Source organism: Camelus bactrianus, chromosome 27, assembly GCF_048773025.1.
Source record: "Camelus bactrianus isolate YW-2024 breed Bactrian camel chromosome 27, ASM4877302v1, whole genome shotgun sequence".
Lineage (NCBI taxonomy): Eukaryota > Metazoa > Chordata > Mammalia > Artiodactyla > Camelidae > Camelus > Camelus bactrianus.
Window position 1 is genome coordinate 22,729,471 of NC_133565.1, and position 24,323 is coordinate 22,753,793.

The window sequence follows — 24,323 nt, forward strand, 5'->3', positions numbered from 1 at the left end:
GAGGTCACACCTCATCTCAGATGAGCTTTGGATACTTGAGCTCTCCTATGACAGTATTCCAGAGAGTGATATGTTCCATTCCTTCCTACTTCCCATCTGGCCAGTGACTGGATTCCTTCTGCTCGTTCTCCTCATGGCCTTAGGAAGACAGGCCTTGTCCCAGAAGTGGAAACAACTCGGTATAACTATTGTGAAGTTCAATGCAATTTCTCTCTATTCAGTCTTAGAGCTCAGAGATTTTGCTGGGAAGCAGAGTTGGTTAAGGACTGCCATCCAGATGGGGAAATAGAGTGATTACAACAGCCTCATTCTACGTGGGGCGAGGATGTCACAAGACTTATTGCAGCACAGCTTTAAGGAAACTGGAGTGTGTTTGTTCTTGGAGAAGATTTTTTGGCTTGCTTCATAGTGCTACCGCTGTACATGTGGGAAAGCCACCTCTCCCCTTTTGGAGGGAAGTAAGTAAGGGAAAGCCAACTTGAGGTTTTCTAACAGAGGACTGCAGGAGGGGAATAGGAGTGCCTTGCTGTAGACCTAGTCCAGAGCTTAGATTCTCCTGGCTGTTACTGCTCTGCAACCTAGAAAAAGTGCTCTGAGTAATGAGTAACAATTTAAAAAATGATAAGGAGGTGATTTTACTAAATCCCTCACTCTTACTGTAGTATCAGTAAACTTTGTTAGAATTTCAACCCTGAAGAGTCAGGAAAGATCATCTTTAACAGATGAGGAAACTGAGATCCAGAGAGGCAAAGTGACTAGATTAGAGCGACAAGGTGGCCGGGCCAGAAATAGACGTCGCATCTCCTAAGAGGCCGTCTAGAGTGCCTTCCACTCCTTGGATTCAAGGGCCCCAAGAGTAGACTTCATGCGGTCCACATCCTTTGAAATTACAGGTAAAAGTTTATGCACCTGTGTTTCTCAGTGAAGAGTTTGTTTTGTGAAATCCACAGAGACATTTGTAGAAAGTTAAGATGTGCTCCACTGGATGATGGTATATTTCTAATAGTTCACTAAAATCGTTAGACGTGGGCGTTCTTACCCCTGCCCTCTTTCAAATTGAGTGTTTCCATATAGGCCTGTCTCTTATCCTCTCTCTTCAGTTAATATGAAATTGAAATATGACTATATACAGTTCACGTTTACTGTGTAGAGTCCAGCCGTAACTGAAAAATCAAGCTTATTTAACTCCTTCTATACCTCTCCCAAAATAAATTTGTTGTTTTAGTTATTTGCTATTTTTTTTGAGGAGGAAAAGGGATGGCATCGTGCTGATTAGGGTCCAAGTTCTGTTTGTGTTTGTGTGCCTAAAGCTTATTTAGAAAATCCACTCTGCTGAAGTGAGCCATTTCTAAGTGAAAATTGACTCAGCTGTGCTTAGAGGTGGACGGATTCTCTAAATAAGACCCATGTCTTTAGGGAACTATGTTCAGCACAGTTTTGGCAGTTTCCCTTTTCTGTAACCTGTTAACTTTCACTTAGTTCAGTGACAGGGAAGAGGGAGATTTTGTTGACTCACTGTTGTTTTGCTTTAGCTTATGCTTTGATCTTATGTTATGAATATGGATGCATCTGAAGTGAAAATTCACCTTAATCAGAATGTTACCTACCAGTCTTTCTTGAGAAATCTTACCCCTGGAGAATACCTGCACCTACTTCTGCTTGAAGGTAGATGCAGTCAACTTCCCTTTTTGAAGAAGAGTTGGTTGAACACGCTGTGTAAGGTCCCTTAATTAGTGATGGACAGAGTAGAGAGAGAACCCACGTCTCCAGGCTCTTAGTTTAGCGAATGCTAGCAAGTGACGGCATGAGATGAGTGCTGCTTTGGAGTCTCCTAATGAGAGAATGTTAGAGCCAGGTGCTCTCCGACATCTCACTCACATATGACAAACAGGGAATCTTGGGCCCTGGCTCATTCATTAGAACTGAGACTGAGAGGCAGTTTCAGGTAATGGCTAAGTGTGCAAACCTTGGAGTCAAACCTAAGTTTGCATTTTGGTTCCACCATTTTTAACTGTAGTACTTTGGCCACATTAACTTTCTAAGCTTCAGTTTCTTCATCTGATTTTTTAAAAAGGATAGTAATATCTGCCTCCTAGAATGATAACTAAAAGCTGTGAAATGTGAAAAATCAGAGTTTATTTGTCACACAGTTTATGGTTATTTCTTGGAGCAAATATAGGGGTTATATATATTTCAGCTTAAAGAGAGACAGGGTAGTACAGTGGAATTGCTTAGGGACAAAAAGCTTAATTAAATCTAAGCCTCCCACTTTAGTAGCCTGTGTGACTGAGAAAAGTTACCTACCCACTGCGAGTCTCCTGTTTCTCATCACTTATGGATGATACCTAGTCTGCCTATTTCACCAGGTCGTTAAAACCAAGTGAGATTTGTGCAAATACTTTGTTAAAATCTATGGGCCCTATGGCCCTATGGGAAAGTTTCCTATGTAGTCATAAAATCAGCGAAATGATAGTGCACTGATCACTGAAACTCACATTCCAGTTGGTTGATCTGCCCAGACTGTCTTTTTTGGTCATATTTATCTAGTTCTCTGTGAATTAAAGCTAGCAGAAAGGTTGGGAGAGTTGTGAAGCAGACTAATTTTGAATCCAGGGTCTACCTCTTGAGGCGATGTGATCTTAGGTGATTTCACTCACCCTCCCCAAGCCTCAGTGCCATGTTTGTGACATGGGAAGAATGAGAGGACTGTCTTCAATGGGATGCTTTGGGATATGAATGGAAGAATGCATAACATCTCAATGGAAGAAGGGCAGGACACCGTGACTGGCATAAATGTTACCTATTACTGTCCTTTTCTTAATTTTCCTTTCCTTCTAGACCTGTATCAGTTTTCCCACACACTAAGGAAAGTTGGCCAAAATCTGTTCATATCTTCAGGAGCATTTGAAGGTACCTATTTGATAAGAGTTTGAAATTATTCCCTGGCGTAATACATAATGCTTTACAGGCTTGGTTTAACTTCCTGATACGTGCTGTGACGCCGATGCCTCTGGGTTGGTGGGAGGCGTTTACAGTGCTGCCTCCCTTACAGGAAGAGTATTTCTTTGACGAATTTCCACTCTGGAGTGTGGACATAAAAGTGCTAAAGTATTTTATTTGCCCTCAGAGTGAGTTTAAAAGTATTTGTCCTCGTACTTTATCTCATTTTCAGTATCAATTCAACAAATCTTTATTTATTGAATGCCGACGGTGCACTAGAAATCCTGGTTGGTACATTACAGGTAATATTTCATTGAAACACTATTACAACCTAGTGAAACAGGTATTCTCTGTGTTTTACAGGTAGAATATGCAGGCTCAGAGAATTAAAGTAACTAGCCCAAGGCTTTATCGATATGATAGAGCTGCCAGTACACTCCGTTCTTGGAGTTCTGAGGCCCATGTTCTTCTGCTACAAAAATTTGATGGGGGCAAAGGCCCCTGAACTACTGGATGAGCAGCACTTAATAAGGAAAGGGTAGTAGGCTTTGCATGTAGTCCTAGCCTGTTCTTTCCTGAGGAGAAAAAGATCCTTACTAAAGTAACTTTACATTTATATTGCCCATCGTATGGTTTTAAAATTATGTTTGGTTACACTTAGGCTGTCTTTTTACATTTTGATTCTCCCGACAGCTTAGTGAGGGGCAGGGTAGGTATTATTATCCGTATTTTATAATTGAGGAAACTGAGGCCAGAGAGGTGAGTTGCCCAACATCACAAGGCTACAAGCCAGACTCAGGCTCAGAGTCCAGGAATGATCGGCCCAGGCTGGGACAACACATGTGCACACGCAGAGCACAGACCCAGCCTGGCAGACACGGGGTGCTCCATCAGTGGTTTCTCATTGTAGCATGCAGTGTTGGCCCCTCTCTGAGAGTTTGTGTCTGTTGTTCCTAAGGCCTTATTTTGTCCCATTTGCACTTGAAACCTGGGTTTGGGGTCAGGTGGTAGAGTAACTGGTACTCAGGTGTACGTATTTCACAATGGAGCTGAGTCCTATTGAGCAAGATGTTCTGTTAACGTAGTGACTGCCTTTTCTGAGTCCTCTTCAAGTCCTTGACAAGTGGGTCCTCAGTAGCCCATTGGGTGCAAAACAAGTTTGGAGCTTTTGCTTAAGAGGGGAAAGGATGAAACAAATGTACAAATTTACCTTCAAAATAATAGAGCAAAAAAAATTTTTTTTTAATTTTACATTTCTCTGGCCTTAGTCTCATTCATCTATCCATCCATCTGCTCATCTGTCTATCCCTTCATCCATCCATTTATCCATCCATCTGTCCTCCCTTCTCACTGTGTGATCTGAGTCTTTGTCTTTTGATAAAGATAAGGTGGTAGAACTGAGTGGAAACTAGAAAAGAGGGATAGGCAGTAACAGTTACTGAATTTTGAATACCTGCTACATTGGTGCTTTACATGTGTTCTTACTTAAAACCGCTCAGCAAACACCTGAGATGTAGTTAATACAGTCAGTATTCTTCTGCAGATGAGAAAAGAGACCCAAAGAGACTAAATATATTACCCGAAGCCATATAGTTATTAGTAAGTTGTCATTATTCACAAGTTTGTTTTTAGATTATTTTTAAATTCTTTTGACAGAATTTTGTGAGGAGGCCTGTTTGGAACCATTGTCAGATTTTTAACCAAACTAATTTAATTACAGTGGTTCATAGATCTGATTTCCAATGACTCCTTCCTCCCTCCCTTCCTTTTGTAAATTTCCAGCCGAAGCATTTTAAGACTTTTGACATTTTATAGTTTTTAAAAATCCATTCGACTAGTAATCTCAGGATTGCCCTATCTGGCAACCCTGTGGAAATTTGCAGAATGCACTTTCTGAGGATAATGTTTGTATTTATATAAGAATTACACTAGTTAGCATTTGTTGTATTTGTGTTCGGCATTTTGTATAAATTCTCATATATTCTGTCCTCTCCCAGACTCTTCATTCTTCCCATGTCACAAACATGGCACTGAGGCTTGGGGAGGGTGAGTGAAATCACCTAAGATCACATCGCCTCAAGAGGTAGACCCTGGATTCAAAATTAGTCTGCTTCACTACAACTCTCCCAACCTTTCTGCTAGCTTTAATTCACAGAGAACTAGATAAATATGACCAAAAAAGACAGTCTGGGCAGATCAACCAACTGGAATGTGAGTTTCAGTGATCAGTGCACTATCATTTCGCTGATTTTATGACTACATAGGAAACTTTCCCATAGGGCCATAGGGCCCATAGATTTTAACAAAGTATTTGCACAAATCTCACTTGGTTTTAACGACCTGGTGAAATAGGCAGACTAGGTATCATCCATAAGTGATGAGAAACAGGAGACTCGCAGTGGGTAGGTAACTTTTCTCAGTCACACAGGCTACTAAAGTGGGCATATTATCCTCATTTCACAAGGTGATCACCTTAGCTGGTAATGGCACAGTAATTTGAACCAGGTTGCAAATCCAAAACTTAATGGACTTTGACACTGCCTTGGACCATCTAAGATGTTGGATGGGTACTGGAAGTTGGTTGGAATAATAAAGCTATTCTGTATGTCTTGTGTTTACTTCTGTACCCTCTTGTCTCTCCCTACTGTATGTGTGCTGTGTTCTTGGTGTGTAGCATTTAGGCCTCAGAGGTTTTCTTCAAAGAGTTACGAAGTTATACAGCTTAACCTGTGGTAACAAACTCTCTAGCAGCAGCATGTGATTTTGAAAATGTTTGATTTCACTGTAGAGCGAGGAGAACATGAACCTGGAGTGTAGGACTTGATGGGCCCGTGTGAGGGAAGGATCAGTTGTCACCTACCCTCTAAAAAACACAGACCTTTAGTAACTAATAAAAACATTATTTTTATTTGGTCAATTTTGAAGTTTTCTTAAAGGCATATCAATAAAAGAATGATTTGAAAATTTTACCTGTGTTTATTATTAACAGAAATAAAAATGATTTTTAAGCAAGGAAAAAAAGATAAAGAATATTGAATAAACATTTTGGCTAAAATCAGTCTTGGCCAAAGCTGAGTATCACCAGTGTAGAGTGAAATTGTGTCATATGAGAATAAATATGAAATAGTATAAGATATAATTCTATATCTTTATTAAAATTTAATAGTTTCGTTTTAAACATTAGACCTTATGGTGGAAGAACGATAATTTCTCAGCATTACCAGCTCCGAGATCACTCTTGATTCACTAAGCGGCATACTCATTTTCTCCTGGCATCTCTGTAGCTCTAACTAGGTGGGCTGTAGAAAATGGTAAATTAGGAACGTTCTTCCAGAATATGTTTTCTAAGAGGAATTTTGTGCTTAGGATTCTTGGTTTAGTGAATCTTGGAAGAGCTTTAGCCGCTGAAGTTGTTCAGCATTGTAAAACAATCATTTTTGACAAAGCTTTGTTCAAATGTTTAGTGTCCATATACACTAATACCTACATACTGTGCCATTGTATTTAAAGGACTTGAGCATCTGCAGATTTTGGTATACCTGAGGGCTCCTGAAACCAATCCCCCGCCGATACTGAGGCCCGGCTGTATATAGTTGTATTCTCGAAGTATTTTTAGTAAAGTCCGTTGTTTTGACATTTAATTAGCAAAAAATCATAACATATTTGGAGCACCTCATTTTTTTCCTAAATCATTTCTTCATACATTTATATCTGGATTGAAGATGATTTGTCATAATTGTTATACATGATTTTGGCCATTTTTCCTTCTTGTAAAATTTGGAGGTGGCAGTGTTGACATTCTGCTTTTAATTTTTTTCTTATAAGCCGTGATTGATTTACAAAATAGAGATACAAATGGGATTTTGAATTGTGAATTACAAATACAGAATTTTTCCTCCAAAGACACATGACCTAAATGGAATGAGATATATACAATTAAAAAAAATAATTCTAGTGAATGTTTATTTAGTGTTATAAATGATAGTTAATAAAAGTTAATCAGAATTAATTTTTATATAATCTAATATCTGTAGTTCTTTGCATCATTTAGATTTTTATAAACATTTGTGGCTCAAAAAAGATAAAATGGTCCTTGTACAGTTATCTAGCCAGTGCACTCTCTCTTAATATCCATATCATCTGTTAGGCTGTTTCTCTACTAGTTTAATCATTTGAAAACTCTTCTATTCATAACATTAACAGTTTTCAGTCATTGATTATTGTAGCATTTTATAGTAAATACACATTTGTGCTTTAACTGGCCATTAGAATTGCTGCATCAAAAGCACATAAGGACATTTGTACTTTATGTAGAGAACGCTAACAGAATTATTTCCTTTTTTTTTTTTGACACTATTGTATTGGTGATGTTGCTTCACTGATATGATAGTAAACTCTGCAGTTAATTGATCGTTGATCACATACATGTTCAGTAGGCTTTCAACTATTTGTTATTAAAGATGGCAAAGCTGAACTTGAGTGCATCCCTGTTAATCATCCATGAGCCTCAGTTTCTCATCCATAAAATGGGAAATGATAGCATATACCTCATAGGCCTGATAGGACTAAATGAGAACATGCTTGTCAAGTTCTTAGAAATGTAGCATATCCCTTTATTTGAAGTGTAGGAATGAAGATTCATTGGAAATAAGATGATCACTCAGCTTTCTCTGAATATGGCATCTCTGCACCACCATCCCATTTCTGACACATTTTTTCCTGGTCAAACTCACCCTGCAACTGCAACACTGTCCCTTGAAACAGCAGGGAATTAGAGCCCCATTTTCTTCTTAGGGCCCTTGGGAGTAAATAGTGGTAGGGTGACATAGGGAAGGTTGCCTGACAGTTACCCCACAAGCAAGGTCCTTGTGCTTTTTGTTTTTCTTTTTAACCCTCGAATACTCAGAAACTGCCTCTGTTTTGCTCATTAGAATTATACCAGCCCTAGTACCCCATATAGTGGCAGTTTATTGAGCACTTTGGGAGAGCCAGATGCTGTGCTGATCACACTTTACATTTGAGTTCATTTGTTCTCACAGTAAACCTAGCACTTCCACTTTACAGATGAAGAAACTGAGCTGCAGAGAAATTTAAGTAACTAGCCCAAGATCACACAGGCGGTAATGTCAAAAAAAAAAAAAAAAGAAAAAAAAAAAGAAAAGAAAAGAAAAAAGGGAAACAAACCAAGTTGTTCTGGCTTTCCAGCTCGTGTTCTTACCATTACCATATAAAACTTGTTTTGTATTATTTAACAACAGAATTTACAACAAATTGCTGATACCCAGCAGTTGCTCAAATTATGTGCCCTCTTTCCTTTGCACTGTTCCCGTTCTGGTTGTTAAGAGCAGAGTAGCAGTATTCAGTCAAAAACGGAAGGAGGGAAGACAGAAACTCAGAGTATGGGTGTTAAAATTTCTAGTGAATCTGCACGTGTGTGAGTGCATAACTAGTCTAGCAATGAGCTCCCTACAACCACCTCCTATTCATTTTAAGGTGGATCACTGTTCCCCCCCCCCCCCCCGTGCTCCGTCCCTCCTTCACCTCCTCTCCCCTTTCCCCCTCCCTCTCCTTTTTCTGGCATTAGCCTCTCCCACTCCATCTCCGTGGAGTTATGGTTGATTTTGTAGGACTTCTTGAGGTTTGGCACTGTTAGGGTGATGTGGTTTCATAGAAGATATTGCAGTAACCCTCAAATAAGGAACTAGGTGCTGCACTTCCTGTCCAAAGTAGACTCAGCAAAACATGCCTTTTGGGAGGGCTGACCTGGCTGTTTTTCTCTGCTTTTAAAGCCAGGACCTGAATAGGATGGGCTTGCAATGTTCGTGGTGTTCGGGCAGCTATAAGTGAGTATCAGCTTCCAAACTGATGCACTGTTTATTCTCTGCCATTTGATCTGGCTTTTTGCTGTATCTCAACAAGACCTATCTTTGAACTTCCCTCTGAATGACTAGTGTTGTTAGTACTGGAGAAGTATTTTTCTCTTGAGTTGATTTGACAGGGTTTTCCGTGTATGTTAACATGAAACTGAGCCTTTTTCTTGAGTTGCAACATGCTGGACAAGGTTAGAAGACAGAGGTTGATTGGTTGTTGACAGTTGCATAACAGATGGGATGCTGGGAAATTGGTTGAAATTAACTCTGACCTTAATGGATTTTGTTGTACCACATACATGAACCTTCCGTTTTGGGGCCGGCCATGAATATACTTATTGGGATGCTGTAACCTTGTCTCTGGGGAATGGCCTCTTAATCTGTGTTTTTCCACAGTTGAAAACTTGCTGTGGATCCTACAAAATATATAACAGAAAACCTAGTATAGATTAGCTTCTGATAAATATTGTACCAGACTTACAGTTTGCATAATTTGAATGCAGTCGCAGTTTGAAGCTGTGAGAGTGTATGACTGGATTGTGTAGAGAGGTACAGAAGTTTTGGAATTAGGTCTGGTACAGAGTCTGGCCTTGGCACTTACTAGGTGTGAACTGGGGCAAATTATTCCTTAAGCTTCAGTTTCCTCATATGAAAAATGGAAATACACCGGCCCCTGCCTCAAAGTTACTGTGAGGATTAAAAGTCAATTATATTTGTCTGGTACCATTGATAGTTAATATTGATAGTTTCATTTTTTTTTCCCTCTTTGCCTTCCTCTTTTGAATATATTCTCACCCTACTCAGAATAAAATCATAGTTCCTACATGATTAGCAGAGCTTCATGATATCTGAACCCCATACAGCTCTCATCTCATTTCATGACATTTTCCTCATTCCCGTTGCTTTCTTTTGCTAACCTCAGGATCTTTGCACTTGCTGTATCCTTTGCCTGATAGTCTGTCCTAGTAACTCTGCATCCTGGCTCTTTCATATGAGTCAGATCAGTTGTCATGACTCCTCAGAGATTTTCCAGACTCCTGTCTGCAGAAGCCACTATCTCCACTCAAAGGAAATTTCTGCCATAAGCACCTTGTTTTGTTTTCTTTAAAACACTTGTCTCTAACTATAATCATGCCCCTCTATACTGTAAGCTCCATTATGGTAGGAACCTTGGCTGTCTTATTTATTCATCAATATATTCTTCATACCTAGGAACATGATAGTTACTGCTTGAATATTTGTTGAATGTTTGAATGAATAAATGGAAAAAAATGTATGACCTAGACCATTCATTTTCTGAAAACGTGGTTTTTTAAGATATCCTGAGATAAGAGCTTAAGAACGTACAGAGAAGAGCAGATTCCAGGTAGAACACATTTGTAATACAATGGCATACCATCTGTCGTGTTATCTTTTCAACAGACTTTTGGAAACATTTTATTTGGTAACAGAAAAAAATATATATATATACACGAATGTTTGAAAATCAAAGTATTTATACAGAGCTCAATACATTTTCATATATTGAGAAGTAGCATTTTTGTAATTGCCTCATGTATAATCCAGTTCCCTCCTATTTAATAGGACTTAGATTTTCTTTTTAAGCTTTTACAGAGTAAGTTAAAATTCTCTGTATATTTATGCTGTGAATATCTTCTGGGATCTTTGTATATGCATACCATTTTAGAGAATATTGCTAATATGAAAATGATTTTATTGGTTAAGGTATGAGTGTCCAGTAGAATAGTATCTTTTTTTTTTAAGGCAATCTAATAAAATAATTTGCATTTAGCTTTTCTTTCAGTTCATTAATCCACATAAGTTACTATACTAAATTACCTGAGAATAAATTGCTTGGAATTAATAAAAGAATTTCTCTTTTAGTCCTCATTCAGCCCTTTATTCTGTGAAACCTTGATTGGTTTACCTGAACTTTGTTCTCCATCTATACACAGAACATCAGCCTTATACTTGGAATATTACAAATGATATTTATAATGAAAGAGCTCTGAAAGACTGGGTACTGCTTTACAGGGTACGGTCATCCCTCAGAATCCGCAGGGGATTTGTTCCAGGACCCACCACTGATAGCAAAATTTGCAGATGCTTAAGTCCCATAGTTGGCCCTCAGTGACCACGGTTCCACATCCACAGACTCAACCGACCACAGACCATGTAGTATTTACTGTATGTATTTATTAAAAAATACCTGTGTATAAATGCAGTCATGCAGTTCAAACTCAAGTTGTTCAAGGGTCAGCTGTATTATATTTATTATGCACTGTAATTAGTTTCTGGCATTGCACATTTGATTCAAGGAAATCATGTCAGTAAATTACAGAAGCTCTTTTTGACGTAACCGTTAAAGTAGATTTTTGCATGCTTTTGATTTTCTGAAAATAATAGTAATAGTAAACCCTGTTTGAGACTGAACTTTTAAAATCCCCTTGAATATTATTGAGTTAGTTTCCAACTTTTCCAGGCCTGTGTGAAGTATGCCTTGGGAGAAACGGAAATCGGTCTAGTGGATCTGTAGCTGGTACCACATTCCATGTTGCTGTCTATGCCATGACTTTTCTTTCTGCTGCCCATGGCCTGTCTCCCCAGGGTCTGTAGATGTTAAGGACGTAAAAAGTGGTTCCTGGCAGTCTGGTGGGATCTTTGTTGTTAACACATTGCTGTTCAGAATGAGGCAGGTCCTGGATCAGGGCTGATCTGCCAACTCTTTGTCACTGGTTCATGTTAAGCATAATGAGAGTATGTGTTTAGAAACTTTTATAGTAATTTGACAGAGTAATTTTATTCTGTTGGACCTGTTAAATCTTTGAGCTTAAACTTTGTGTCTTGTAAATTTTATTTTTTCCTAATAATTTTTAGATTTTTTGCTTCTATGACAAATTGGAAATTTTTTAAAAAATCTAGTTCTTCATAAATAGTTTGGGAATTTTTTGTGGGACACGTGACTTTACTTATCTTACGCTGTAATTAGGAATAGTAGATCAGTATTATGTGTTTCTGCAGAAGTGGCAAATTAGAGGAGAGAGACCTGAAAAAAGTCACATGTATTCTGTGAAAGAGACAGTGTGCCTTTATTTTGACCTATTACACTTGTCTAACTGCTTCTAAATAAGATTAATGCATTTCACCAGTGAATTATGAAGAGTGCTGAATAAGGGCAGTGGGATTTATAAAAATACACAAGATCATTAGAAGCCTATAGACTTCTTTTTTTATTATTATTATTATTATTATTATTATTATTAATAGGTTCTTTAAAAATTATTTTTATTGAAGTATAGTCATTTTACAATGTGTCAATTTCTGGTGTACAGCATAATGTTTCAGTCATACATATACATACATATATTCATTTGCATATTCTTTTTCATTATAGGTTACTATATGATACCAATTATAGTTCCCTGTGCTATACAGTATAAACTTGTTTATCCATTTTACACATACCAGTCAGTATCTGCAAATCTCTAACTCCCAATTTATCCCCTCCCACCCCCTTCCCCCCTGGTAACCATAAGTTTAGACTTGTTAAGTATGGGCTCTTTTCTTAAATTTTAATTACAGTAACCTGATACAAAGTCAGGTGAACTTCATGCCTGAAGATAAGAATCCTGCCCAGACTAATGAACAAAAATTCTCTTTTTTTCTTGAGCTGGAAAAGCTGGTTTACAGAATTATGACTTCATTGTGATTAAAGTTACCGGTTTCTGTAAGTAGGACAAATAGCTTATCTATAGAAAATGGAATCTTCACCATTGGAACCTGTTAAATCAACTGATTTTAATGCTTACCATTCTATTAGAGTTTGAGATTCATATTTAGCTCTTAATCTTTCCATTATATTGAGTTTCAAATAAAGTTTAAAAAAATGGATGAGCATTCCTGTCCCTCTTTTGTGATTAGTTGTTTAATTTGGTAAGCATATAAGATTGCTATTTGATTTTGCTTTGTGTATTTGCTTTGTGAGAAAGCTAAGGAAACTCTTTAACGTTTTTAAGATGTGTTCTCTCTCTTCTGGTGCTTGGATATTGGACTTTTCTTACTGATCTGGGTTCTGTTCATTAGTCTGAAATTACTTTAAACAGTTCTATTTTTTTCAAGTTTCAGACTATTTTGTAAGTATTTCTGTCTCTTTCCCCAATTTAGAATTTGACTTCTGTCAACAGTGACAATGTCCTCCGTTTCCAAATAATTTCCACGTGTCTGTGTCTCTCCCTCTCGTTAAGTAACACCAGGCACTTTGCAGGCAGAGGAGATAAGTAGTTACCAAGACAATAACTCATGGAATAGGCAAAGGATCCTGTGAGAGATCAGCCTAGCTTTATACTAAGTGTAAAACCAAGAAGTACTTAAACAGAAATCTCTGTGTATCACTGAGCTGACCTAAGTCATCTGGGGAGCGACAGGGCTGAGAAAGAGAGAGTACCTTACAGGGTGAGTAGAGATTGGTCAGTCTGGGTTGTTTCTTAGCTGAGGGTCTGTTTGAAGTGCCCGGTGTTCTGGGGATGAATTAAGTATAACTGTTTCAGAGTCCAGGCTCAGACTTCTGTGTCGTGATTTATTTTTCCATGTTCCCTTGAAGCAGCTCTTGGGGACACCTGCAGTAAGCTGCCTGCCTTCTGACTTAGGCCAGAAGGTAGGAAGGTAACAGGGAGGGAAGAATTAGTATTTTTTAAACAATTAAGTTACACATAACTTATTCATAATGCCACCACTGTTAAGACAGGTTTATTTCATTATCAGATATTAACCTCCCACACTGCTTGGACTTTCTTAAATACTTGCAGCTGATATTCCATTTTGTATTTTGATATTTTCACTTTATCATACTCTTTATCTATTTCTTGGGTCTGTATAATTATTTTTGAGGCCCTCTAAAATATTCTGTTTATCACAAGTATTTAAATCATTTAATGTTTGATGTTAATTTTAACCTTAAAAAAAAAAAACCCCAGAAATTAACTAAGCGAATGCTGCAGTGAGCCTCATTTTTTCGCCTGTTGTTTTTTCACGTCTTATAAATCATTTCTATAGGGTAAATTCCAGGGGATTACATAATTAGGTCAAAGGATAAATGAACAGCTCCAGTATTCATTGTCATCTTGCCAGCCTTAGCTCTACTTTTCTTTTTTAAATGAATCGGCACCTGTAGGTTACTTTAATGTGGTGTTTTACAACCTTGGCCGCACATTAGAATCACATGGGGATTCTAATTACACATTAGTCTCCTGGGAACCTTTAAAAAAAAATATTGATGCCTAGGGCCACCTCTAGAGATTTTTTATTTAATCGGTGAGAGGTACGGTCTGGACATCAGGAATTTTTAAAGCTCTCCAGGTAATTCTAAAACGCAGGTAAGATGAAGAACTTTGCTTTAGTGGGAAAATTTAGTGCTTAGCATCGTGTCTGAAGATTAATTCCCGAGAGTTACTTGGTGAGTCAGGTTGGTGGCTTAAATCTGATTAAAAAAGAAGAATCAACAACTAGGTACCTTGATCACATCAGTAAATATTTAGATGTCTGTCTAGTATAAACTTGACTTTAATTTTTATTTACCCTGTAAGTATTGGTATGATAGATATTGATGTATGTATAATTAATATGGTAGGATATTGAAAATGGTTTTACAGAATCTTGAAAGCAGTGCAATAAGGTTAAACTAGAAAATACAGAACTTTGGCTGTTAGAGGAGTGAGGTATTCCAGAAGTCATGGAACCATGGAGTAAGAGGACCCAGGTAGCCCCTGAGGGTGGAAGGGAAGAGAGAAAAATGACCATGGACGGCATGGACCACAAACTGTAACCATGTCCATAATGCACAGTAATCTAGAACTTAAATCTCCAGAACTTAATCACCCAAAATACGTGTATTAAGAATATTTCATTTGTTTTATTGGTCTGCATTTTCTAGTGCAAAATAGACAGTAGAGATAGTTTTGTGGGGCGGTTTAGAATGTCAGCCCAAATTCTGACTCAGTTTCAGTTTCCTCATCTGCAAATTGGGGTAATATCTTCCCTCACAAGATAGTTAAGAATAAATGAGGTGATACATGTGATATATAAACACATTGCTCAATATTTGATAACATTATTACATAATTAAACTTAGCACTAAAAGAGGGTGGTTATGGTTGTACCCCCAGCTTGTGGAAGGAAATAGGACCTAAAATTTAATGAGTACTTACTAACCATGTATATAGCAATGATATCTCTATCCATGTATCTTTTAATCCTTGCAACAGTTTTGTAAGAGAGCTAATATTATTCCTAATTCTTTTTTAAATAGATGAAAAGACTCTCATAGAAGCATAATTTGTCTTAGATCAGACCGTGGTATAAACAAGATTCTGCTCAGACCTCAGTTCTCGTGCTTTTCCCATCATATTGCCCAGGGATTAGCCTCTAGGGAAGTCTAAATACAACATAATGAGATGAATTTGCGATGATTTGTTATGACAAGTGGGATATTTTTTCCCCTTAGGAAAAAAGGTAGGTGCTAGTTAGTGTCAGTTTTGTGAAAAATGTAGCCAACACTTTGGGGTGTCATTTTTGAGAAAAACTGAAGGAATAAACATGCAAGTTGATGTTGTCCTTCATGTGGGTAGCTTGTGCTCATTTTGCAGATAGTCAGGTAATGAGAGTTGTGGACTGTGCCGCTTGTCCTGAATGCTGTCAGAATCTCATCAGACACCTGAGAAGGACTGTGGTTGATCTGCTCATTCTGTGAGTGACTCAGCCAGCAGAGGATAGGCTTTAGAACTTCTCATCAGAGAAGGCTTGTGTGTTGGAAAATGTTCTGCCTGGGGTGAATGTTCTTTTAATTTGTGAAGAAATGGTTCCCCTAAAGACCTGTTTGCTCCCTGCTGACTTCACATGACCCGAGACGCTTCCTGCTGTGGCACCTGTTGAGGCGTTCCTGTAAAGACCAGCCCTTTCCACCTGAAGCAGTGCAGCATTCAATGGTGGGGGAGCACAGGCTTTGGGAGTCAGTCCCACGTAGATCCAAGTGCATTACTCCATTATGTGTGTGCTGTGTGCTAGTAAGGCGAGCACCAGTGTTCCCTGACTGCCGCCAGGGTGCCAGGCATTATTAGATACTTTGTTTCCTGTTCCCTCTAATCACCACAGCAGCTTTTAAAGGGACTCTTACTATCTTTTTTTCAGATCATGATGCATACTCAAAGAGGTTACATGTCTAGTCTAAATTCTCACTTTTTTGGAAATGGTAACGTTTGAGGCCAGGTTTATCAAAATCTGTTGTGTTATATGCAGAGCAAATGAGTTAATATTTCTGAGTCTAAATTTCTCCTCCTTTGAACTAGGGGTAGTACTTCTTTGAAAAATTCATATGAAGATTAAATTACGTGGTGTATGGCCTGTCTCTTAGTGGGTACTCTAATATTAGTTTCTTCCCTGCCTTAAGTAATCGCAACATATTCGCTAAATACTAATCGTAGAATAGTCAAAGAATTAATACCTCTGCCTTTTTAAAATTAATGTTTTAACATTTTTTGAAAAATTCTAAACTCAGACAAGGTGCAAGAATAATACAGTGAGCTGCTGTGTATCTAAATTCACCAATTGTTAACATTTTGTTGTATTTGCTTTGTGTGTGTTTGTATGTGTGTAGATGGATGGATGGATAGAATTTTACTGAGCTCTTTTGAGAGTAAAGTTGCCCCTTTATTCCTAAATATTTCAGCATATTCTTACAACAGTACAGTTATCAAAATCAGTAATACAACATTAACATAATATGATTTTCTAATATATAGTTTATATTCACTTTTCACTAGCTGTTGAAAATATCCTTTCAAGCCATGATTTTTCCTCCTGGTCTTTATCATACACTGAATTCAGTTGTCATGGATTTTTAATCTCCTTTGCCAACTTTACCTTTTAAGCCATCACTGCCACTCCATTGGGTCTTACTAGATTTACTTCTTTAGGTTATCTTTCCCTTCATATAGAGTGAGTTCTTAGTGATTTCAAACCATTTGTAAACATCTTGAGGATAACAGAGGGATATCCCTACTCTGCTGTCCTGGAGTGAAATCCCAGCAAGTATTTGAGTACCTACAGTGTGTCAGGAGATGGAACAGGGTAGTGAGACCCAGCAAGTCGGCAAGTGTGTAGTCCTGGTCCTGTCCTCCACAGGGGTGACAGATGAGTGAAGAGGAGGTTATGGTGCAGAGCAACAAGTCTTTCAGAGCTCAGAAAAGGAAGACTGCCCTTGGAGTCATGCTGGACACTCTAGATAAAATTCAGGGTGCCATGAATGGTTGAAAATTACCTTATTAACAGGATGATTGAAAGTTTCCAGTAATCATGATCTCAGCTCTTTATATCTTGAAGCCTGTTCTGAGATCTAGTTGAATGTAACAATCTAAGAAATTCTAAGAGACCCCAGTACCATCTGGTGTCATAGTAATGAAATAATGCACACTGTCACAATTGGTAGTAAAAATACCTTCTCCTTTCTTCAGCGCGGTGCTGTCCTCATTGGGATGAAAAGGGAAAGTTAGTGGAGATCTCTGTAAACCTTCCTGCAGCCTCTGTACTCCATCTACAAATCTGCCTTTCACTCAGCTGAGGCTCTGGTGCCTCTTAATTCACCAACTGAGATAACCAGAATTTCTAGTTCATTTGTGAATGTGCCTTTCTGTCCTGCCAGACTTGATTTGAGTACATAAAATCTTCGTGTGTATTTCTAAGGTAAGTTTTAGATACCCAGGCATATTCTTCTCCAGAGCAAAAATACAAGGCCAAGGAACAACTTGATTACTAACTAGACACACAGAGGGCTTCTAATCAGGAGAATGCTGAGTAGTTAGTCCACAAGTGTGAAGGAGACTAAGCAAGGAAAATGACTTTAAAATGGGAAATGTGGTAGCTGTCCATAAAGAAGTCTGTACTTTGGGAATTGCAGAACATTTAATTACTCCTTGGATTCCAGGTATGGGCCTCATAGCCCACCTAGGAGGGAAGGTGGTTGGAGTGGGACTGGGCCTGCTGTTCCATCACTGAAGCAACTCTGTTTCTGCATATGGTTTTGTTTGAAACTGTTCAGCTACTTAGAAGTTTGAAAGCTAGTGTCTTGGGTGTTTTTTGTTAAAGTCTGTCTAAAGCCTCTGAGCTGCATTTTTCACTTATATCTACGGTCTATTTGTTGCATGCTCAGGGAGCCCTGGAGAATGTTCACATTAAGCAGGTGATGTTGGATTGTTTGTTCGTTTGAATTGTTTTACCCCTACCAGTATTCAGGGGGGTAGTTGACAGTATTTATAGTCTGTGTTACCTCTTTTCAGATGTACATATTCCAGCTTGTGTCATAATTTAATTCACAAGGTTTTTTCTTGGTAGTACAAAAAATGTTACTTTTACAAGGTGTATAGCATTATAATTTTGATAAAATATGGTATATTTAGTGCATAAAATGCCACATTCATAAGGGTAAAACTCCTATTAGATTCTTTCCTGCTTTTTGTTTCCATGGAGGTGACAGTAACACCAGTAAGCCAAACTGTGGCTGTCTGATTCATGTTTGACTTTAAACTGTGTTTGTACATTTATCCTTGAGAAAGGTATCATATTTATCCCTGTAGCCCTGGCATCTAGCACAGTGCCTACTGTGTAATAGGTGTTCAGTAAATGTTTCATTGAGTGGTCTTCGAATATCACATTGTGAAACAAGACCATAAAAACAAGATTGTAGTTAGGAGTAATCAGAAAAAGGAAAGTAATTAGAAAAACCCATTTAATTCAACAGAAAGTAATAAATTATACAAAGAAAGGAGAAGTAATTGTAGTTCGTTACTTGGATCGGCTGTGGACAGCAGCTCTAGACACATGATAGCACAGACACTGAACACTGATGCAACCGAAATTATAGCTCTTAACGAGGAGGAAAGGACAGGCTGTGGGCGTGTGTTTTTAGGGGAAGGGGGCAGGTAGTGAGCTGAGCCTGCATCTTCTGTGTTGGGAAGTCAGTTTGTAATGCCTTGTCAGTCTCAGCTCCTTCGTTCCCGCCTTGTGCGTGTCTGTCTGTGCTTCGTGATCCTGGTGTTTGGAGATGTGTAGTTTTTTATATAACATGACCCCAGAATGTTAGGCCAGGTTTTCATTTGTTACTCTGCCAAAAAAGTTAGTGATAAAGAGAAGTTCTTCATATACTCTTATTTTTGTATTCTGTACTTTCTATCTTGAACCTTCTGTGAATTGCAGCTCCGAGAGACACCATCTCAGTCCTAAGGAGCTTGTATTCTAGTGAGAAGGAATGACAAGGACATAAATTATTAAATAGCTTTTAACATATTATTTATAATATGTAATGAATTATTAAAGTGTTTTTTAAGCCATAAAAGAGTAATATAATAAGATCAGTGGGTGAACAGGTTCTGTGTCCATAGAGAGAACAATAGAAACAGAGATCAGGACACCAGACTGTGCAGGATGGGTGGAGTTTGGATAGGCCGGCATGTCTGGCTCATGAAGTGTGCGTGGGGAATGGGCGTTTACAGTGTGGCTGCAGAGTAAGATCTACAAAGATAAATCTACTAAAAGAACGTTGGTGCTTTACTGTGGAGGTGTTGCTGGCCAGGCAGAAGCATGGGTGGTGCAGCACGGCCTCTGTGAAGGGCTGTTGCAGTGTGCAAGGAGACAGTTGTTAGCTGAGTGGCCTTGGTCCATGAAGTTCTGTGGCTCTCTGCTTTATGTGTCCGTACGGTAGATCTATGCTTCATGGCATGCTTAAGATGAAGAGAATGCCTAGGTGGTGTGGGCATACACAGTACACACACCACTCCCAATGCAAGAAGAACAACAAAAAGTGTTGGTGGCAGCAGGTACTCATGGAAGCCAGTGGGAGAATAATGGCGTTGACTAGTCTTTGGTTTCTAAACGGGCTAGGAAGCAACAAAAATCCACAGGGATGATGAGTTGGAAGATTGCAGGGTTAGCACTTATGGCAACAAGAGCACATTCCTCTGGAAGGGGAGAATGGGAGAGATGGATGGTAAATAGACTGTGGTCACAGAAAGGAATTTCCCAAGGTTTAGATATTAGAAAAGAAGCAGTTTGAGAATTAATAGTGGTGAGGTTGGTAAAAAAAAAAAAAATCCATTTTGTTGGAAATGGACTTTGCACTTTTTAATTGCCCCTGCCTTGGCAGACAGTCCCCTTTTAGCTTATTATATTTGGTTCACACTGAATGGTGTTGTATAAATCAAGTTTTGTTTTCAAAGGCCTTTTGTTTTAAAAAAACAAATTGGAGTATGGTTATAATGGTAATCTGAGTAAGCAGTTATGCCAGTAATGTCTGTCAGACAGTTAAGCAGAGTTCATGGCAATGTCAACCCAAGCTCCAAAGCTCACAAGTCACCGCCCCCTCGTTTGGTATAGCTGATTGGCTGCTTAATTGAGTCATTCAGTTGAACTTTTAAGTGACTGTCTTACAGGTACTTTTCTGTTTGTGGTCACTTTACTCAGCGTAGAGCAGCTTGGTAAATATGTAAAACATTTAACAGAGCATATGCTAGGTTCATTTTAAGCAGCTGCTGGGGTGTCACCCTTGAGTGTGGAAATTACAATAGTTTCCTCTTGCAGCCCCCTTGTTACCCTCAGTCAGTGCGTGGCTCTCCAGTTTGTTACCGGTTTTCCACTACAGCATATTTTTAGCTTTCAGATTCCAGTTATTCACTGGTGAATTGTTACAGACAGACAGACAGGTGCGGTTTAGTAGACAAAGCACTGAGAGAGAGAGTTGAAGTAATGTTTCCCTCTTATTTTGTCAGTGGATGGCATGTCTGTTATGTCTTAATACTTTAGTTTCTTCCATTTTAAAACATGATGATGATCTCAAACACAACCTTCCGCCTTCTTCCAGAATCTCTAGGATACTTTACCAGCGTACTGGGTTCATTAGAGAGAACCACATAAGAGATTTCCTGGTTTTGTTTTGGGGGGAGATTAGGTTTGTTGTTTTGTTAGTTTAACGAAGGTACCGGGGACTGAACCCAGAACCTCGTGCATGCTAAGCACGCCCTCTGCCACTGAGCTGTACCCTCTCCCACCGAGATTTCATGTTTTGAGGCCTATCCCAGAAATACTTTACATATAAGTGCTTTGTTTAACTATGAGGTATATCCATAATGATGTGAATTGAGCAGAGTTGTTTTTTAAATTAAAAAAGTTATAACTTACTTAAGTACTTAAAAGTACTTCATTCAAAAGAGGATTTGATAATTATATTGACAAGCATAATGCGATATGACATTGTAGTAGCTTTTTTTCATATAGTTGACCTTGAGAATTTTGAGAATGCGTTCTCCACCTATTTGTAATAAACATTGGTGTGCCGTTGCAGGGATTGGAGTGATTAGTTCTGTCCTTCCCAGTATAATTAACTGCAATTAGCATGTGATATAACCCATTTTAAGGGAAACGCTTAATAAGCCTTGCTTTTTTGGAAAGCGAGGCTAAAACCATCCTACTTACATTTCCTCATTATATGGTTGTTGGCATAATAGTAACTATTTTAAGGTCCTAGTCTTCTCTTCTGATCAAAAGATTGTCCTTAGGGAGAAATACTACAGTTTTCATTTAACCCATTTATGACCCCTTGTGAAGAGGATGGAACAGTTAGTTATATGCCTGAATTACTGGGGAACTGTACAAACCAGATTTTTCCTACAGAGCCTCAAAGAGCAATGAGGTGAAAAATTTTACATAAGACTTTGAGGGTTAAATCTATGCCTGGGAGACAGAAAAAAATATATATATATATTTTAACATATTATTATATTATACACATGATAATATAATATTAACCAGAGTTTGCTTGCTTCCAGGGAGAATGCTGGAGAACCAGACTCCTGGAGCAGTTTATCGTATGAAATCCCTTACGGAGACTGTTTTGTGAGACATCACCGAGAGCTGGACATCTATACGTTAACCTCCGAGTCCGACTCACACCAGGAGCCCCGACCTCCTGGAGACAGTTGCACTGGACATATTTTTAAACTTATGAACATCCAACAGCAGCTAATGGTAAAGAAGAAAAGTTTCATTTTCAGTCTTTGGTGACCTCACCCCTTCCCGCAATGAACCTTGTTATAATTAGAACATAAAAATGCTTCCCTTAAAGACCGTGAAGCCTGCAGAGCAGTTTTACCTGCATAGGTGTTACCATGTGCAGATGCAGAGCTGGCTTTGGGGTGGCAGCAGCAGGAGGCTGAGAATGTTTCAGTGGTGTTTGCCGGGCTTTTAAAATAATGAAATACACTGATACACATTGCAGATACAGAAATATGCAACAACTAGAACTAAACTTCCCTGGCGTAAAAGGAAACTTGTTTAACTCTATACATTTGTTGGTTTAAGTTTATAAAATGAAATGAGCTAAACAGTTTCTGAGATTGTTGCTAAAGAACAAGAACCAGATTTACTCAGAAATAGAGGCTTTTCACAACTATTGATGATGAGCATGTTTACTATATTTGAATCGATAGTTATGTGCTTTAGAAGATCAATAAAAAAATTAAGATTTTTATAATCCACTCAAGCCTTCAAGATAAAGCTGTTGCCAGACATAAAAACATTACAGACTCCCTGGTAGCATTTATTACGGATAATCTAAATGTCATATGGGTACATCTCTCTTGGCCATAACATCTGAAAGGCTAAGTTTAAATAATTTTTCCTCCGATTTTATTTCATAGTTGATTTGATTTGGAAAAAGCTTGGCAGTAATTTCATTTAAGGTCATCTAGGGTCGTCAGCTCAGTGCCAGAGGCTTCTCTAGGAGCAGGTCTTGTTTCTGAGGCCAGCAGATCGAGACACTTCGTAGAAGGGTTGAATGGTGCGCCTGCTTCTGCTCCTCCAAACTGTGTTTGTTCCGGAACAGGTGTCATTTTATTTTCCTCTGGATGGACTGTCAGGAAGTCAGATTTTCCTTTAGAGCTCTTCTTACTCGGTGAATGATAGTCCGTTTGAAATAGCAGTTTGCAGGTGCCAAAGGTACCTGCAAGGTATAGGTATAGTTTACAGGAAACCATGAGAAGTTAAAACTGTGAGAGGATGCATGTGTTAGGAGCTTCTACAAATTCTCAAGCAGTACCGCTTTTTTCCTCCAAATCTCTCTGTCCTGTAATGTTTACCCTTTATTCAGCTTAATGACCTGATTTCATCCCTAATTTTTAGGAGACCGTTGCACTCTCAGTAGGAAGGGAAGCAAGCAGTTTTGAATACTCTTAAGGAGCACAGGACAGAAACTTTTTAGTGAGAATCTGCTTTTCTTACACTGTCTTATTAGAAGGACTTTCATGAGCGTAACACAGTTTACACTTACACGTGTGAGCTTTTTCAGTAGACCCAGTAAAGGGGCAGGAGAGACTGATGGTGGGGTAGTGTAAGTGTTCAACGTCAGAACCGAGTGAGTAACTGAACCAGATGACCCTGCGCAGTAGGTGTGCATGAGATTGTTCTAGTAGGTCAGCTAACAAGTGAAGAGCAAACCAGACATTTTAAAAAGTTTTTATGTGTTGAACAAACAGTATCATTAGATGGATTCCTGAAATTTTGATATAAATACTCTTTAAAGATCAGCTGCATTTGTTCTTCTGCATTTTTTCCTAAGCCTTATTTGCATGTACTTCTGATTTCTGCTTAATTCTAACCTTAGATTTTACATTTTATTTATTTTCTTAAACATTATATTATAAATACCTTTTTCTGATTTCACTGCTTTTCATAGTTAACATTTATATGACAGCATAGCATTTTCCATCGGATTGCTCAACCATGATTATTTTAACCATTCTCATATAGTTGGTTATATCTGTTTTCAAAGTTGTAAAAACTGTTTTGAGATGACATATAACACTCTCAAACCACAGTACCATCTGGGAATAATCAAGAATTAGGCATTATTAGTTTGATAGAGTCTTATTTAATATTCAGCATTAAAGGAACAAAGGGATGACTTTTATCAAAAAGTTAAAGAATATTGACCATGCCAGTCTTTTTGAAATATAACCCCATAACTAAAATTGTTAAGCTGGATTGAATGGAGCATAGTTTGGGAATTAAAAGGGTGCTGCGTAACTCCTTGCTGAGAATTTAGGGTGCAGGAGCATCTGTCTGTGCCTTGCGATTGAAAAGAGTTTACAAGGCTGGTCAGGATTTGTTTTTCCTTGTATGTACGAGGCAGCATGAAAGCAGCCTCTGCCCCTCTGAAGACCCTTTAAAAATATTTCTCAGCTGCTCATTTGAATATATCCACTGTGCTTTTTTAAAATAAGGTTTTTGAGGCTCAATTTTAATCTACTTTTGTAAACATAAGTTTATAATATAGAAAATAGTCATATTGTATATTCTTGCCACTTTATTATCCCAGTGGTTTTGTAGCTATAAAAGGAAATTGATTATCAGGAGCAAGAGAGAACTTACTTGTGTTTATTTAGGTTTGTTTATCATGTGACCTAGAATGCTAGTGAG

The 24,323-nt window shown here is 38.3% G+C and overlaps 1 protein-coding gene across 15 annotated transcripts in view; it reads left to right on the forward strand.

Annotated features, from left to right (window-relative positions):
• AKAP13 (A-kinase anchoring protein 13) overlaps positions 1-24,323 on the forward strand; it is a 293,291-nt gene that overhangs the window by 127,812 nt on the left and 141,156 nt on the right. For all 15 annotated transcript variants that reach the window (XM_074354303.1, XM_074354305.1, XM_074354308.1 and 12 more), the window contains one exon: positions 21,677-21,875. In XM_074354303.1, the coding sequence (XP_074210404.1) occupies positions 21,677-21,875 (199 nt within the window). The remainder of the gene's footprint in view (positions 1-21,676; positions 21,876-24,323) is intronic.